The 14,918-nt window shown below is 39.3% G+C and overlaps 1 protein-coding gene across 11 annotated transcripts in view; it reads left to right on the top strand.

Annotated features, from left to right (window-relative positions):
* The window catches only part of SERGEF (secretion regulating guanine nucleotide exchange factor), a 161,811-nt gene that overhangs the window by 31,246 nt on the left and 115,647 nt on the right, over nt 1–14,918 (top strand). For 9 of the 11 annotated variants that reach the window (XM_075502279.1, XM_075502273.1, XM_075502274.1 and 6 more), the window contains one exon: nt 6,587–6,747. The exons of 1 other annotated variant lie outside the window; for it this stretch is intronic. In XM_075502279.1, the coding sequence (XP_075358394.1) occupies nt 6,587–6,747 (161 nt within the window). Of the gene's footprint in view, nt 1–6,586; nt 6,748–9,087; nt 9,630–14,918 lie in introns of those variants that run through there. One more of the 11 variants, XM_075502282.1, reaches the window with a different exon arrangement.

Genomic DNA, 14,918 nt, shown 5'->3' with positions numbered 1-14,918 from the left:
TTGCACACACGCTTGTGATTAAATTGGTCACCAGATTTGGGGACATCTGATGTAGCTCAAAATGACAGAAATTTTTGGCCCACTTGAAGACTATATAAGTTTTAACTGACAAATCCGTAGCTATTGCGGGAGGACTGGTGATGCCATTATGTTTCTCTTCCTGGGTCACTTATGGTCTTTTGTTGTGGGTTTAAACCTGTTTATAGGGTGCTTGGAAACGCTCGTGAACTGCAGCATATTGAGTAGATGCTCTGTGGACTATTCTGAACTAGATATGCGTTGCAACCTGTGACTGCAGAAGGCTGAAAATGGCAACTGGAATGATCTCTAATTTTCTGTTGCTGACATCCCTGAAACGCTTTTGCTGTTTTGTCTGAATTTTCCTGAAGAGGCATGACCTCAATACTATGCATAGATTTGTGGTTTAGTGATACATTTTTAATAGCTATTATAAATGAATATGGACAAAAAAATCAGGAGCATGACCTATTATATAAAGATGCAGAAGTCTGTAAGAAGGTCATAGAAAGAAGATTTGTTAAGAGATGTGGGCAACTCTGCTACACTGAACTCCCATGTAAGAGGATGAAGGGGCCATTTAAACCTTTGTCAGAGTAGATGATCCTGCTTTGTACTGAAACCATGCACAGGTACAGATGTTAGACTGTAGGTATGGTAGTGATGCCAGGTTTCCAGCTGCTGAATTAAAGCTGTCTTCAGCCAAGAAGGAATTGGAGATGGATGGATGAACATTTTCCTGTAAGGTTGCCCTGCACAGAGGCTGTTTCTAGATAGATGACGAAGTTTCTTGGAATGGTTGAAGGACATTAGTGATTTTCCTGAAGGACAGCAGAGATTTGTAGTTGTGGGAGAGGTGTTGGTTTGCCTGCTGTGGGGCAGGGAGGAGGCAGAGGCAGCCTCCTAATGTCAATTTTTCATACCTGCTCCTGTGAATTTCATGTGAAAGGAAGCATTAGGAATTTTCTATAGAACCTCCTATTTCGAGTCTGAATGAGATTAAGCATTCGGAGTGAATATCCAGATTTCATTTGAAAAGTAATTGTTAATGCAACCATGAATTGAGATAACCTAGATGAACTCTTTCATCTAGTATTTATGAAAGGATAGTTCAAAGCTTTCCTGGATACTGAACAGAGACTTCAAGGAGATAACAGTAGTGCAATGATGATATCAATTTTCCTGTTTTAAGATAATATAACGATGAATCTGAATCTAGTGAAAATAAATAGGAACATTAAAATTTACTTGTCTCTTGTGTTTTACTGAGAAACTGACCTGTTTTTAAAATGAAAATGCATTTTTTTTAATTGCTAATTGTCTCCAAATACTTATGTAGCTGAGCAGAGTCATTAAGAAACTGCTAAAAGGGAAAAATGACATGCCCTACAGCCTCAGCAGCACAATAAAGCAGCACAGTAAGAGCTACAGTGTCAGGCAGGAAGCCGCTAGAAGTGCTTTATGCAATGTTGCTGGATTTGCAATACTCTGAAGGTTGTGAACTTGTAATTTTGAGGCCATTCTCAACTGTCTATGCTTAAGGACATAGCATAGGGACAGAAGGATGACATGGAGAAAATGCAGAGGAGCCTTTCTGATAGTGGAGTGCTAGTGTAGTGCTGCAAGCCCTTTAATATGCACCTATCTTCATCCATATTCTGTGAGGGACATGAGTATGTGTTTCAGATGATTTGCTGGTGTATGTATACTGATGCAGACTGCTGTGCTTACAGTTCAAAGAGCCAGGAGGAAACTAGATCTATATGACCATGTAGAATCTCAAATGATGTAGCATACTGTTGTATGTACTATTTGCTTAAGGGGCTGTTGGGAAGTTTTTCTTAAAAATCTTCTGACCTCTGTCCTTTTCTTCTAGCTCTCTGAACTCCTGTACTATATGTTTCATTCAAGTTGTACACTGGAATGACACAAGATGCATGAATTATATCTGTTACTCCTTAATTCCAAATGGTGTTAAACCTTCTGGCCTTTATTTGATGTAGAATTTGCCTACTGAAAAAAGGAACAGTTGCAATGAAGTCATCTGGGACAATGTGGATGTTCACAGTTGAGGAGTTGAAGTGCCTTTTGGAATTGGAGCCTCTGTCCCCAGAACATGGCAAGATCAAGGCCTTGGGGAAGCATTGTTAGTATCTTAGAAGAACTGGAAAAGCTTTCCAACGTTGTATACTTCTTTCTTTCACACAAGTTGTAGAAATAACTCCTGCGTTTTGTGCCCTCTTACTGTATAAAGTCTGGTATGAAACATCTTATTTTCTGATGCATCAGCCACTTCCATGGTTGATGTACTCTGTCCAGTTGACTCATCACTGTGTATGTTTTCTTGACTTCTAATTAAAATCTGTTCTATTCTAATATTAGACCAACACTCCTTGTTATATCACCCTTCATTCTTAAGTAATTCATCCTGCAACCTCCTTACTCTGTATGACTAATGTCTTTTCTCAAATATTCTTAGAACATTTTAAAATACCATCTATATTATAAGCAGCACAGCAGCAGTATCTCTCATTACAATTGCTTAATGCTTTCTGTCATAACTCAGTGCTTTCTTTTGCTTAGGATTTTGACAAGACTTTAACCTTTTGGTTGGAATTTTCCATGCATTGGTGTTTGCTTCAGCCTGAAATTTCCACTTGAGACTGATTTTTTTTTTTTTTTTTTTTTTGTTTGCTGAAAATATAATCAGTATTTCATAGAGAAGATGTTTCTAAATAATCTTCTGTTAGGTTCTCTCACAGAAAAGACAGATTTAATTTTTTTAAAAGGTTCCGTAGGCAGATGTGTTCAGCTGAAAATTAGGAATGATTGACCATTAGCAGGAGACTGAGCACGGGAAGAGGAATGCTTACCAAACAGGAGCAAGTCTAGGGCATGAATTTCTGCCCATTGTAAGTGAGAACTGAGTTGATGAGCACTGAGAAGGAACTGGGTGCTTACGTAATCTTTGGGCATTCAAGAAGTTATTCCTAAAACAAAAAAAATAATTTGTCTGGCTTCAATTTTTTTTAATGGATTTTCTCCATGTTTGCCTACCAATAACCACCTGAAACTTGTTTCCCTTATAGTGGCAAAAAGGAAAAAGTTAATTACAGTTATTTCTGTTTGTAAACAGAAACAGTTTATGTTCTCCTAAAGGCCCTGTTTGGTTTTGCATGTGTAAGTAATGCTGTGCTTTCTTGTCCAGTGAAAGAAAATTGAATCTGTGGACGGAAGGTGTTTTGTTGTAGCTAAGCATTATTGCGTCTGGTTTTAATTCTTCAAATATGCTTGCATTCTTCAGTTCCACTGAATTTACTGAAATAATTTGCAATAATAGAGATAAGCATACTTCAAAGCCTTCATAAGGCTTAATAAATCCACTGGGATCATACTGTTTCCAGTTCTATTACTTCCATTTCAACTTTGTGTTACTGTTGAAATTTCAATGTAGGGCCTCCAAAACTGATCCAATGACAGAATTGCAAACTTTAAGGAGACCAATACCCACAGTGTAGTAGAAAAAAAGACCAAACTTGTTTAGACCCTAGCATATGGAAAAGATACTAGATAGTGGAGAGAGGGTCTCTTTCCAGTCATTGATAAAGACACAATAAGCAGCTGATGGCAACTGTACTTAGACAAATTAATCCTGTTGAAAAGGGGGGTGGTTTCTGAAAAGTAAAAACAGTTAAAACATGAAGGCAGCAGCTTGGGGCAGATGATGGACTCACTAGCCCTTAATTTGTAAGGGGAAATTACGTATGCATTTTAGCTTGACTTCAGAGTAGGTAGTCGTCGTGTTTTGCTCTCACCTTGCAGTCGGGGAAGCTGTCGACCACTGCACTTCTCTCCACCTTTCAGCCCCACCTTCCCCCACAGGCAGAGGGGAACAGAATTGCTTGCTTTGCACAGAATTTGCTCTAGCAGCTCGTCATCAAGATGGTGATCGTTGTCAGCTTCTCCCTGGTTTCTGCTGGTCATTGGCAAGGCAGGAAAATTATTTTCTCGGTGATTAACTGGTCAGGTGTGTGTTGGGATTTCAGACTGCCTTCATCTGAATCCAGATACCAGCATACTTGAGACAAGGTGGAGCAGTACCCTGATGTGATGATGCAAAGTATCTTTTTTGTTATATGAGTGACTGGCATTTCTCATTCGTGTCTGGGTCCAGACAGCACCAGATTTGGTTGGGGAAAGAATTTTTTTCCCAAAAGTCAGACTTGAGAGGAACTTCTGCTGCCCCTGTGTACAGGGTAGTGCTATAGACTGCGTATGAGTATCTAGGTCTGTATTATCAAATACATTGCTTGCCTTTTCAGAGGCCTTGTGGGTTGCTGACATTCTTGCCTGTGGCACTTCATGCTTTTGGCTTCTGAGAGTTGAAATGCTTTAGTTAAACTATGGTCCTTGGGATCAGTACAGCAATGTCTGGGTAGCGCTTGAGAACCTGTGATATATTAGTGATCTAACTAGATGTTACAGACATTCTTTCTGGCTTTGAATCTCATAAAACTCAGCTTCAGTTCCTGTAGTTGATACAAAATAGAGCAGGCTGCCTGTCCTTTTCCAGTCCACTAATAGGGTTCTGGGTAGGTGCAGTATGCTGGTCTGATGTAAAAGCCCGAAGCTTAGTCTACATTTTAATTTGCCGTGTAACATACTGATGTATGAGACTTCTCGCAACACTTTTGTAGCTGCAGATGTTTTTAGCAGAGATCTACACAAATTGCAAAGTAAATATATTGCCTCCAGAACATGCATCTTTTTTAAACTGCAAACTGTTTTCCTAATCTCTGTAAGGTATACTGGTAGTTCTCTTAATGAAACTTGTTTTAATGCTTTAACCTAAAAAAATGAAGCTACTATATTGAAAGATCTCACTTGTATCAAAAGTAGTATGTAGCTGGTTTCAACTTTTCCCTGAACTGCTAGGAAGCTCCAAAGGAAGAAAATATTTGTGCCCTTGAAAGAAAAGGACAACTAATTTTATCACTTAATTATTTCAGAGGAAGCGTTATAATTGAACTGAGAAAATGCATCTGAAAAACTGTTGCAAAGATTGAAGTAAAAGATACCACTGCTAGCAGATTTCCAAGGAAAATGCATATACTTCTTGTCCGTTTAAATATACGAAGTTAGAGGTTTCCAGTTTATTTATGAGATACGTTATCAGGTTAAACTCCACAAACCAGCAGTGCTCACCTGTGTCCCCTTCAAGACAGTTTCGTAGCACCCAAAGGAAAAGGGAGGTGTTCAGGTTTCCGAAGGTTTGTTTATGGCATGTGTTAAGAAAATCCTCAGTTGGCATCTTTGGGTGGTGTGACCCAGAGCCCCTGCTCCCGACCCCTCTGTGGGATATGTCTGTACTGAATGACAAGGGGAGAAGTGTGTGTGTCGAAGCTGACTTGCTTGACTTGGTCATTTTTTCCTCAAATGCATATCATTTGGCTTATGATTTGATGACTTGAGTTCAATTCTGGAGAGGAGTTTGAGGCTTGGCTGACGTGTGTACGTAACTCAAGGTCATTGCAGGCTTCCTTCTGGGCTGGAATGCGGGTTGCTGCTTCTAGACAAAACCAAGTTGAGAACATACTGTTTATGCTGTGTGTATGTAACTTTTTTTTATTACAAGCCCAGAAGGGACACCTTTCATGACTTACCTGCATAGATCTAGTTACTTCATTAAGAAAATAAAGCTATCACTTAGTATGATTGTGTTTTGCTTTGGATGTTTGGTGGTTTGTTTGGGTTTGTTTGTTTGTGGGTGGTTTGTTTTTTTTTTTTTTAATATTGGGGACTGAAGGTAAAAAGAATTGCTTTATGGATGTTACCCATACTGGAGAATGGACTTTTGGGTGTCAGTCTCACACCAGTGAACCTGGTATAATATGTGGAGAGAAGGGTGGTCCATATAGTGCTGATTTAATTTAATTTAAAGTCATCTTTCCTTGGCCAATGTGTGATTCCTGTGAAAACAAACTGGTGCATTTCCAATGCTTAATGACAGCTGTGGTGGTGTTCCTGACTAACCAATTGCTGTCCTGAGGGCTGTTACTCTGCTAACAGAAGTTATGACAGAAGGTAACTTCTATCAGGAATACATAAACTGTATGTTAAATACAGGACATGCGATGGATGTCTCTATGGCAAAGACTGGGAATAGAGAAGAATCTTTTATATTTCAGACTAAGCTGTTTTGTGTGTGCTTCTGTTAAGCTACACAGATATCCTTTGTATAACCAAAGTGTATATATTGTTTGCAGAATGTCCAGGTTATGCAGCTTTACTGACATGGTTTCGTTTATAGCCCAGGCCACCCTACAGATCTTATTCTGCTAGAAAACAAGTTAATGAAGTTTGAGTAACTGCATAGAAGTACATAATAATATGTCTTTAGCTAGTTTTTAATATTTTTTTTTTCTTCTGCTCCTAGAAGTAAGTTTTCACTAGGTTTTTGAAGCTTTACATAAGATGCATTAAGAAACATTGTTCTCATTTTGAATTGATATCCCGATGTTCCAGGAACCTAGTGAATAAGTAATCTTGAAATGTGTTTCATGTTTAGAAACTGGGAAGGTATTCACCTGGGGCAGAGTGGACTATGGGCAACTTGGAAGGCACGCAGTGGTTCCTGATGGGCAGGAGGAGTGCACAGCATCTGAACAACGCTTGGAGCTGTTGTGTAACATCCCTGTTTCAGTGCCTTGCCTAAATGGAGCATCTCAGGTAAAGAAGAAAATCACCATTTTTTCCCAGTTTGTGGTTTGTGTTTGGTTGGTTGGTTTTATTTTATTAAAATAATCAGAACAATTTCCTAATAGAACCTTTTCAAATGCTTCAGCACAAGGCCTTGCAGCTCTTCCTGGAAGCTCAGAAGTTAATATGATTCAATTATTTCAAATTTCTTAAAATGCTTTTGCATTCAGAAACTGATTTTTTCCTTGGTGGAACCAGAGTTACTATTAGCAGAAGATGCCAAGTTCTCTCAGATATCAATGTGTGCAGAAGATAGTTGCACCTGCAGTACAGCCTAGCAGATGAGCTGGGACCCTGCCCAGTTGCAGTGCTACTTTTGTCTGAAGCCCTCTGTAACAGTTTAGCCAATGGCCTTTCTCTAGCTGATAAATAATAATACTGCAGCTTCTAGAATATTTCTCTACCTTATAACAACCTTGAGTGATATTGGAGGCTTTCTTTTCATATGGCTGATTTGATACAAAATGATTTATCCTCAAGCATAAAGTTGATCAGAAACAAAACTTTACTCAAGTTGTTTGCTGTAGTCTGACACAACATGCAACCTGTACTGCTCACAAGCCATTTTCTTGGCATTTTAGTGGCTGAGAGGCAGCATATGGCAATTGGCCTGTTGGCAGGCAAGGTGCAGGTCCCATCTGGGCAGATAACCAGTCAAAAGGTTTGCATCTCCCTGTGGGGTAGCTGGCAGTCAAAACGCAAAGGGTAAGTACAGGTTGACAGCTTCAGCTGCAATGTATGTACTGCAGCTCTGCCTCCTGGTAGTCTCCCATGGTGAGACTTTGGTTAGAAGAGTCAGCCTCTTCCCTTTCCCATCATTGGTGTTCTGTGAATGTGTGGACTCGCAGGTGTGAAGTGGAGCTTCAGAGCCCAGGATGCTGCAGTAATTAATAATTTGTTTAGTCAGTGTTGACTCCACTGACTAAACAGCTTTCTTACCCTTTTTGAGATTGGTGTCCCTGCTTTTGTCAGTAGATATCTATAGAGAACACCATTGTTGAATCTGTTTCGCACTGTTTTTCATTTGTGCTTTGGGCAATGCCTCAAGTATGTACTTCTGTCGTTTCTCATACAATACAAAGCCAAGGCAGCCATAGCTTTTGCCCAGGGCAACTTAAGCTTGGCAGGATGAGTGATCCATGTAGGTGAAGGAAAGGGGCGCATTCACATACCTTCCTTGAAAAGGAAGAGAAAAACAGTCTCATCTTCATTCTGCTGCCCTCAGCGCTGTTCCTCCTTATAGACCTATGAGAGACCTGATTTGAGTGATTAGCAATGGCAGTGTTCTGGAGCAGGCATCATTCTTTGCAGAGCTAACAGCATGAAGATGATTTAAGAAGAGCGTGATCAAGAGCTAGCATCATTTGTACCCTAAAGAGGAGCTGTGTTGATGAGAAAAGGAAAAAGCAGATAATAAGAGCCTAAATTGCTTCATTTCAAGATTACAAAATAATGCCAGAGCTAGAATTTATAGTTAAAAATGCATAACATTGCAGTATGTAGGTTAGGTAGAGTGTGAGCTGGTTTTTGTTTACACACAAGCTATCCCTTTTTCCATTTGTTGTAGTATGGAGACGAGGTTTGATTTGAGAGCTGAATTAAAAGGAATATAGAGAAGATGAATTCTTTTCCATGTTTACCTTGAATTAACAATTCCAGTTTGCATGTTTAATGCAGAGAGCCAGTTTAACAATTGAGGATTACAACTAATGATTTTTATCCACGGTCTATTTTTATAAATAATTTTTAATGATTCAACTGAATTTTTGGCAAAGTTGTGGTCTGCTGATTGGCTCTGCACTTCAGTTAATATTGTTAAAACCAAAATGGAGAAACTAATCTAGGGATTAGAGGACAGTATAAAAGGCACACTGGTCTACCTCAAGGACAGCACAGTAGATTTAACCTCCTGTGCTGCTCCTTGTCTCCATGCCCATAGTTTACCTGCTTCCTCCAGCAAAGACCAGGGATTCTCCTTTCTTTGTGCTGAAATTGATATAATGTCTGTGTCTGTCTACTACTCCAAAACCTGATTTTTGAAGTGTTGCAAGTGACCTATTCCATTGTGAGTTTGACTTCATCTGACAAACTCATTTGGAAGCATTGACCTTGAGAAATATGAGCACTTTTTTTTCTTTGAAGTGAAACAATGGAAGAACAAAAGCCTGAGTTTTAGATAATTATCTACTAATCTGAGTATGTCTTCCTGGCACCTTTAAAAGAGCGTGTGGACATCAGATTCCTGGAGTCTCATGTGTTTAAACTTTTTGAATTATGCAACTGCAGGTCTATTTATTATTTCCTTCTCAGTGCTTTGGTGCATAACCACCACGGAATAGGATGAGGCACTGAAAAGAAACTTCAGGCTGTAGCCGAAACCAGTTGTGCGAGACGTTATGCATGCAGTGCTCTTGTGTTGTGGGGCGTCCTTGATTGGACCTCTTCAGAACATCTGACTCATCTGCTGCCTGATGTGCATTCATATCCACCGCTCTTCAGATGAAAGGACAATTAAATACAAATGGCCTGAAATATGATGAGCCTCTGTATTTAGCAAATGCTACAAAGACCTGGTTTAATGTTTCCTCCTTGTCAAAATGCTTTTCCAGTCCGTTTGATATTTTTGGTTTTAATAGCTATCGTTTTACTGTTTGTGGTATGTTCAGCATGTCATTCACATTGCAGCAAACATTTGCTGCAGCAATAAACAAGTGAGAAGTCATTGTGCAGTGCTGAATGTTTCTTGCTTAACTGGATGGAAGGAAGGGCTATAGTCATTTTGGATATGCAACACTGTTCACATGGAGCCATATGTTCATCATACCCTTTCTCTAATGAAAGCAAGCTTCTAGATTATAGTTTTCTGAGGAGGGAGATCTGAAATTTCAGTTAAGAAATTAAAAAAATTCTGTGTCACACTGTCACATTTGGGTATGTGTTTTCTTGGGCTTAATTCCCTCCTCAGTTTTACCATCATCCAACTTAAATCTTGATGGTGAATGTAGAGGCCAGTTGTGTCAGGGAGTGAAAATAGCCGATGGACTTGTGGCAATCTGTACCTGCTGTGTTTGTCCTGATCCTACTGTGGTCCATAATTCCAGTGTGTACATTTGTCCCAGTGTGTGTACGTTCATCCTGTGCAATACAGATTGGTTTGGATCCTCCATATGGTTCCTTTCTTCAGGGAATGCCATCATGAATACACACATCTCATGGCCCTTTGCAGTCAAAGTTTATTGCCACTCTTTTCAGTGGCAGTTGCAGTAAGGTGTCATTTTTGTTTAACTATTTGAAAGATGGCTTTGTTTTTAGTATATTCTTGTTTTTTCCCTTTTTTCCCCCATTCATGTTGCAAAATATTAAGCATCTACCTACAAGACAATTCTAAGATATCTGCTATGATGATAATTAATTGGTTGATTATTATATGACTGATAGGTTAATGTATAAGCATTGTTATTACCTTAACATATAGACACAATAATATTGAAAAAGGAACCTTTTGGTTATACAAAAAATGACAACTGTTTTTGTATTTTTTGACTTCTCAGTGAAAATTGTTAGAGGCCTCTCTGTGAGTAAAGCTGTAGTTGAGGCTTTAAAGTGTATTAAATGACCTGATAGTGTTACATATACATCATCTCTGTGCTGTGTGCATGGCTTTTGTATGCTTAGTTGTTTGACTTGGTACTGTAAATATTTGTGGCTATGTTCTTTATTTTGAACGGTCAAAACAAGAGGTTTATATTTTTGTGGGAGAGAAACAACAAATTGAACTTTCCTAAACCAGATTTTACTGCTCAGAGTTTGAGAATATATGTGTAGTAACTCATCCAATAAGCTACTTAAAAAAAAAAAAAAAAAAACCAACAAAACCACTTTGGGTGTTAGGGAAGGAGGTAAATGCAGAAAAGTCTGCAAAGAAACAGATGTGGGCCCTGGAAAAATTGATAGTAAAAAGTGATTCTTACTTTGCAATACTTATAGCTAATAATGAAAACAAGCAGGGGATGGGAGTCAAAATAGAGAAATGACATGACTTCAGGTGCAACAGCAAGTCAGCTGGAAAGCTGAGAAGAGAACCCAGGTGCTACATATTCTACTCCAGCCCTTTGCTCATTAGCTTTCTCTTGTGGTATCACTAGAAGGGAAAGTTAGTTGATATCTGCATGCTCCAGACAGGTCAGATTACTACTTGTGTTATGTGTCAGTTAGTGTGTGTTGCTTTCCCTGGATGTTTATTTTATACTGTTAGCTCTCTCCTAGTGATTCTTCATCAGCAGAGACCCTCATAGAAGGAGAGGTAAAGGCCAGCTTATCTTTTACTGAAGGGTTTGTGAGGTCTTTCTGGACCAATTAATTAAATTATCCTCATTCTTAAGTTGAAGTGATGTGGAGTTTCTCACTTGGTCAGCAAGTAGTGCAGTGGTGTTCTTTTTTTTTTTTTTTTTTTTTTTTTTTGTCATGAATTGTTGTCTTTTACAAGTTGGTCTTGATCTATGTCCTTTGAGAAATGGCTTGATCTATGTCCTTTGAGAAATGGGATTGTTGAATTTTCCTTGATTGGTGCAGGTTGGTTTTGTTACCATGTTTCAGAGATGTAGTGATAAAAATGGTAAAGTAGAGATGGTCCCTTTAATATTCTTGCAAGAGTGGAAATCAAGTTCTTGGCTTATCAATTCATTTTAAGTGACAATAAAGGAAAATAAAGGCTATGGAGAAGTGGGTTCTGAGTACAACTCACTGTGCAAATGAGAAGTTGCAATTAAGGATGAAAATAGAGACCAAATTGTTGAAATTATCATTAGGGGGAAAAAACCCAAACAGGATGCATCAAAAGAATGAAAGCGCAGTCTGCGTATGAAGTACAAAGTCTGTGTTAGATGAGGTGTGTTTGTGTGATCTGCATGCCCTGTGTAGGAGAATTAGTGTTGTTCTCTTACAGAGGGCATGTAAGAGAACATGCCCTATATAGGAGAACAACACTAACCTTGGCAACACTGCAAGAAGATTGAGAGGAGTTTACAGTTATATCACAGGAAATGAGGAAACAGGATTTACTTCTTAGGTCAATTGGTTCTCTTTGTCATTCTAGCAGGAAATTGAGAGCAGTATCACACTGCTGAAATTCAGGTGCAACTTTTTGGCTAGGTAGCCATCCCATTTATTCTGTGCTTTTCTTATCCCGTTAAGACATGACAGTGGTTTGTAAAGAATATCTTATGGCCTGGGTAGAGAGACATTTAACACTCATAGCAAAGTCATTTCTGGAAGTTAGGGATACCAGTGTGTTAGGCAACGGAGGTTACTCTGGAAATATTAGTTTGCTCCATGAAAACTGTAACCTAGTCGCAATTTTACCGTAAATAATTTGGTGAAGTGAAGCTACTTAACACTAGGTGACACGATGGGGAGCTTTGCTTTCCTCTTCTGCTTGTGGTTAGAAGCCCAGCCTAGGTCACCAACTCTAGGTGTGTAATTTTTGGAAAGCAAAGAGGAGATGATAATTGTTCCCAGCACTATGTTTCCCATCACCTGTACCAATTTCTCTGCAGTTAGCATTGCAGAAAGGGAGATGGGAAATCAAATTCACACCAAGCGAATGGCAAAGGAGAACTCCTGCACTGCCTTTGCATGCCAGAGAGCATATGCTGTGTGAGGACAAACTAGAGATTTTCCAATTGCCGTTTTTGCAGATGAGTGTTGGTTTAAAATGACCAAAATTGCTCTCCTGGGGTTGTCCTGTAGCACTGAGGTGGCAGCCTGCTGCTTTGTAATCTGTGTTGGAGACCGTGAAGGGTTGATTTGCCTACAGTTTGGGGTGAAGTAGGGGAGGACTGACGTGGGATGAAGTCAAGAGTTGGAGACCCACCCAGCATGTGATGACTGAGGTGTTACAAATGTGAGTGTGGGCGAAGCCTTAATCTTCATAATTCATAAATTCATTTTCCATTTGCTAGCGTGTTGCAGTTAGAATTCCAAATGAATACCTCACTTGGAGGTATCGGGGAAATGGAAAGAGACTAAAACTACTTGCAGCAGTAGCCATGGCTTGTGCAGATGTGCATGAGCTGTCAGTAGTGTAGTCCTAACAATGAGACCAAATTGGCAGCTGTATTTAATGGACCTATTAGTAGCAAAATGACTAATCTTAGTTATCTTGTTTGTAACTCTGACCTGCATATGCTCATACTATATTCCTTAAATTAAAAATACTGACTGGGTCCCATCGTTCTGCATGGATTGTTCTAATAACAGTGCACCATGACTGCATCTCACTCTGAGCTCAGAGACAACTTGAGACCCAGCTCGTTGCTCCTCTGAAGTATTTCTTTGCACCAGCAAAAGCCATGAGCCTTCACCAGTGCCATTCACATGCATGATGCAGTTAATACCTGCTAACCAACCATGGGGAGTGCTGTAAAATTGCTTAAAAAATGCACTTGGTGTTAAGACAAAGCCTCTGTGAGCAGCAACCTTGGGAGGTGACAACTGTTAGTGCAGAAATCCAGTTCTGCCTCACTGGTTCTGACATTGGTTCAGTTGCTTTGTTCATCCATGAGGACCCTAAACAGAAAAGTTTCAATGTAAAAAGTATCCATCCTAGTTTGAGGTGAGTCAGGTCTAACCCAGGGTATGTGCATGTACATGTTCGAAATCCAAGTGAAAATATGGTTTGAAGCAAGAGTTTGGTGGAAAAGGCCCTAAAGCGTGCAGTTTTTCATTCTCAATTTGTCATTAGAACTGTTACAGAGAAGGGATTAACAAATCAATGTAGGCTAAAACGAGAGAAAATCAATAAGAAGCTGTAGTGAACTGGAACAAAGCTATCAATTTAGTGTGTTCTCTGCAAAGAAATCTCATCCATACCTCCTTTTGTGGATGAAAAAATAATGCAAAAATGATGATTTGGGGTTAGATTAAGTCTTTTTTACCTGCCTGACCCCAGAACTTTAGGTCAAGAAACTTCTGGTGTAAATGCTAGTTATGTTCTTAGGTTTCTTTTTTCTGTTGTGTTGATGAATTTTATTGGCAGGTTCTATAACAGTGGAATCATTTAAAAAAAAAAAAAGGGGGGGGGGAATAGTCAAGGAGCAATATATCATTTAAGTTACCTTCATAGGAATGTGATGGAACACTCTCTTTAATTGTTTACTTTTTTGTATTGGTAGAAGTGACTTCATTAGTTCTTAATTGGTTTTCTGTCTCCTTTTCTTAAGAAGAGTATTACTTCTGAAAAGTTACTCCTGAACAGATAGTATGCATTATATAGCTGGAAAATGTGCTGGGTTACTGGGTAGTGTACTACAGATGAATGAGATGGGAGAGATCTTAGTGGTTCCAACTCTACCTGTTTATTGAGTTGTTCCATTGGTCCTGTCAAACTCACTTGTCACTGTGCAGCCATAAACTTACCGAGGCAGTGCTGTTCTGGCCAGCACACAGACTGCTTCTCTGTGTTTTTAATTTAAGGATTTTGGATTTGGTTTGAACTTGGGTTATGCTTGTACTTCTACGCTGGTGATGGTGTTTGTTTTCATTAGTCTGATGTTTCCAGCTTTCACTTATCAGTGAGTCATTTAAGCTGTGAGCCATGCCAGTCTTTCTGGCCTTTGTACTTATGTTGTAAGTCATTGTAAAGCTACTGTTCAACAAAAGATTCACAAAAGGGAGAAACTCATGTTTCTGCTGTGATGTTTAAAGTTGTTGATATGCCATGGCACACAGCAAGTTTCAAAGACTGGTTTACTGGGTAGCCTGCTAAATGACAGGTACCTGTTTGTCCTCCTGCCTGGTGGCTCATCTCTTTTGCCTGTTGGCTGCCTTGCCTCTAATTTAAACTGAAGTTGTCAAAGGCAGAACCTACCTCGGAACTCTGTGTGTGGTTTTTACGTGGTCTAATATAGCCTGCGCCTTTGCCACAGAATTCAACCAACGGAACTTGTTTGTGAAAGGAGGAGGAGGAAGGAGAAGGAAAAGTAAAAATGATGCATCTAATCCTGTGAGAAGAAAAATGCTAAACTGTCTCCTGTTTTAAAACCTGCCTAAGGGTTTATTCTTAGTCTCCTGGCAGTTGATTGCTGAGGTCTCTAAGTTCAGTGGATATCTCATGTAATCAGATACCAGCAAAGATTGCTAAA

The sequence above is a fragment of the Mycteria americana genome, chromosome 5 (assembly GCF_035582795.1).
Source record: "Mycteria americana isolate JAX WOST 10 ecotype Jacksonville Zoo and Gardens chromosome 5, USCA_MyAme_1.0, whole genome shotgun sequence".
In the NCBI taxonomy this organism is placed as follows: domain Eukaryota; kingdom Metazoa; phylum Chordata; class Aves; order Ciconiiformes; family Ciconiidae; genus Mycteria; species Mycteria americana.
This window is presented reverse-complemented; position numbering and strand designations above follow the sequence as displayed.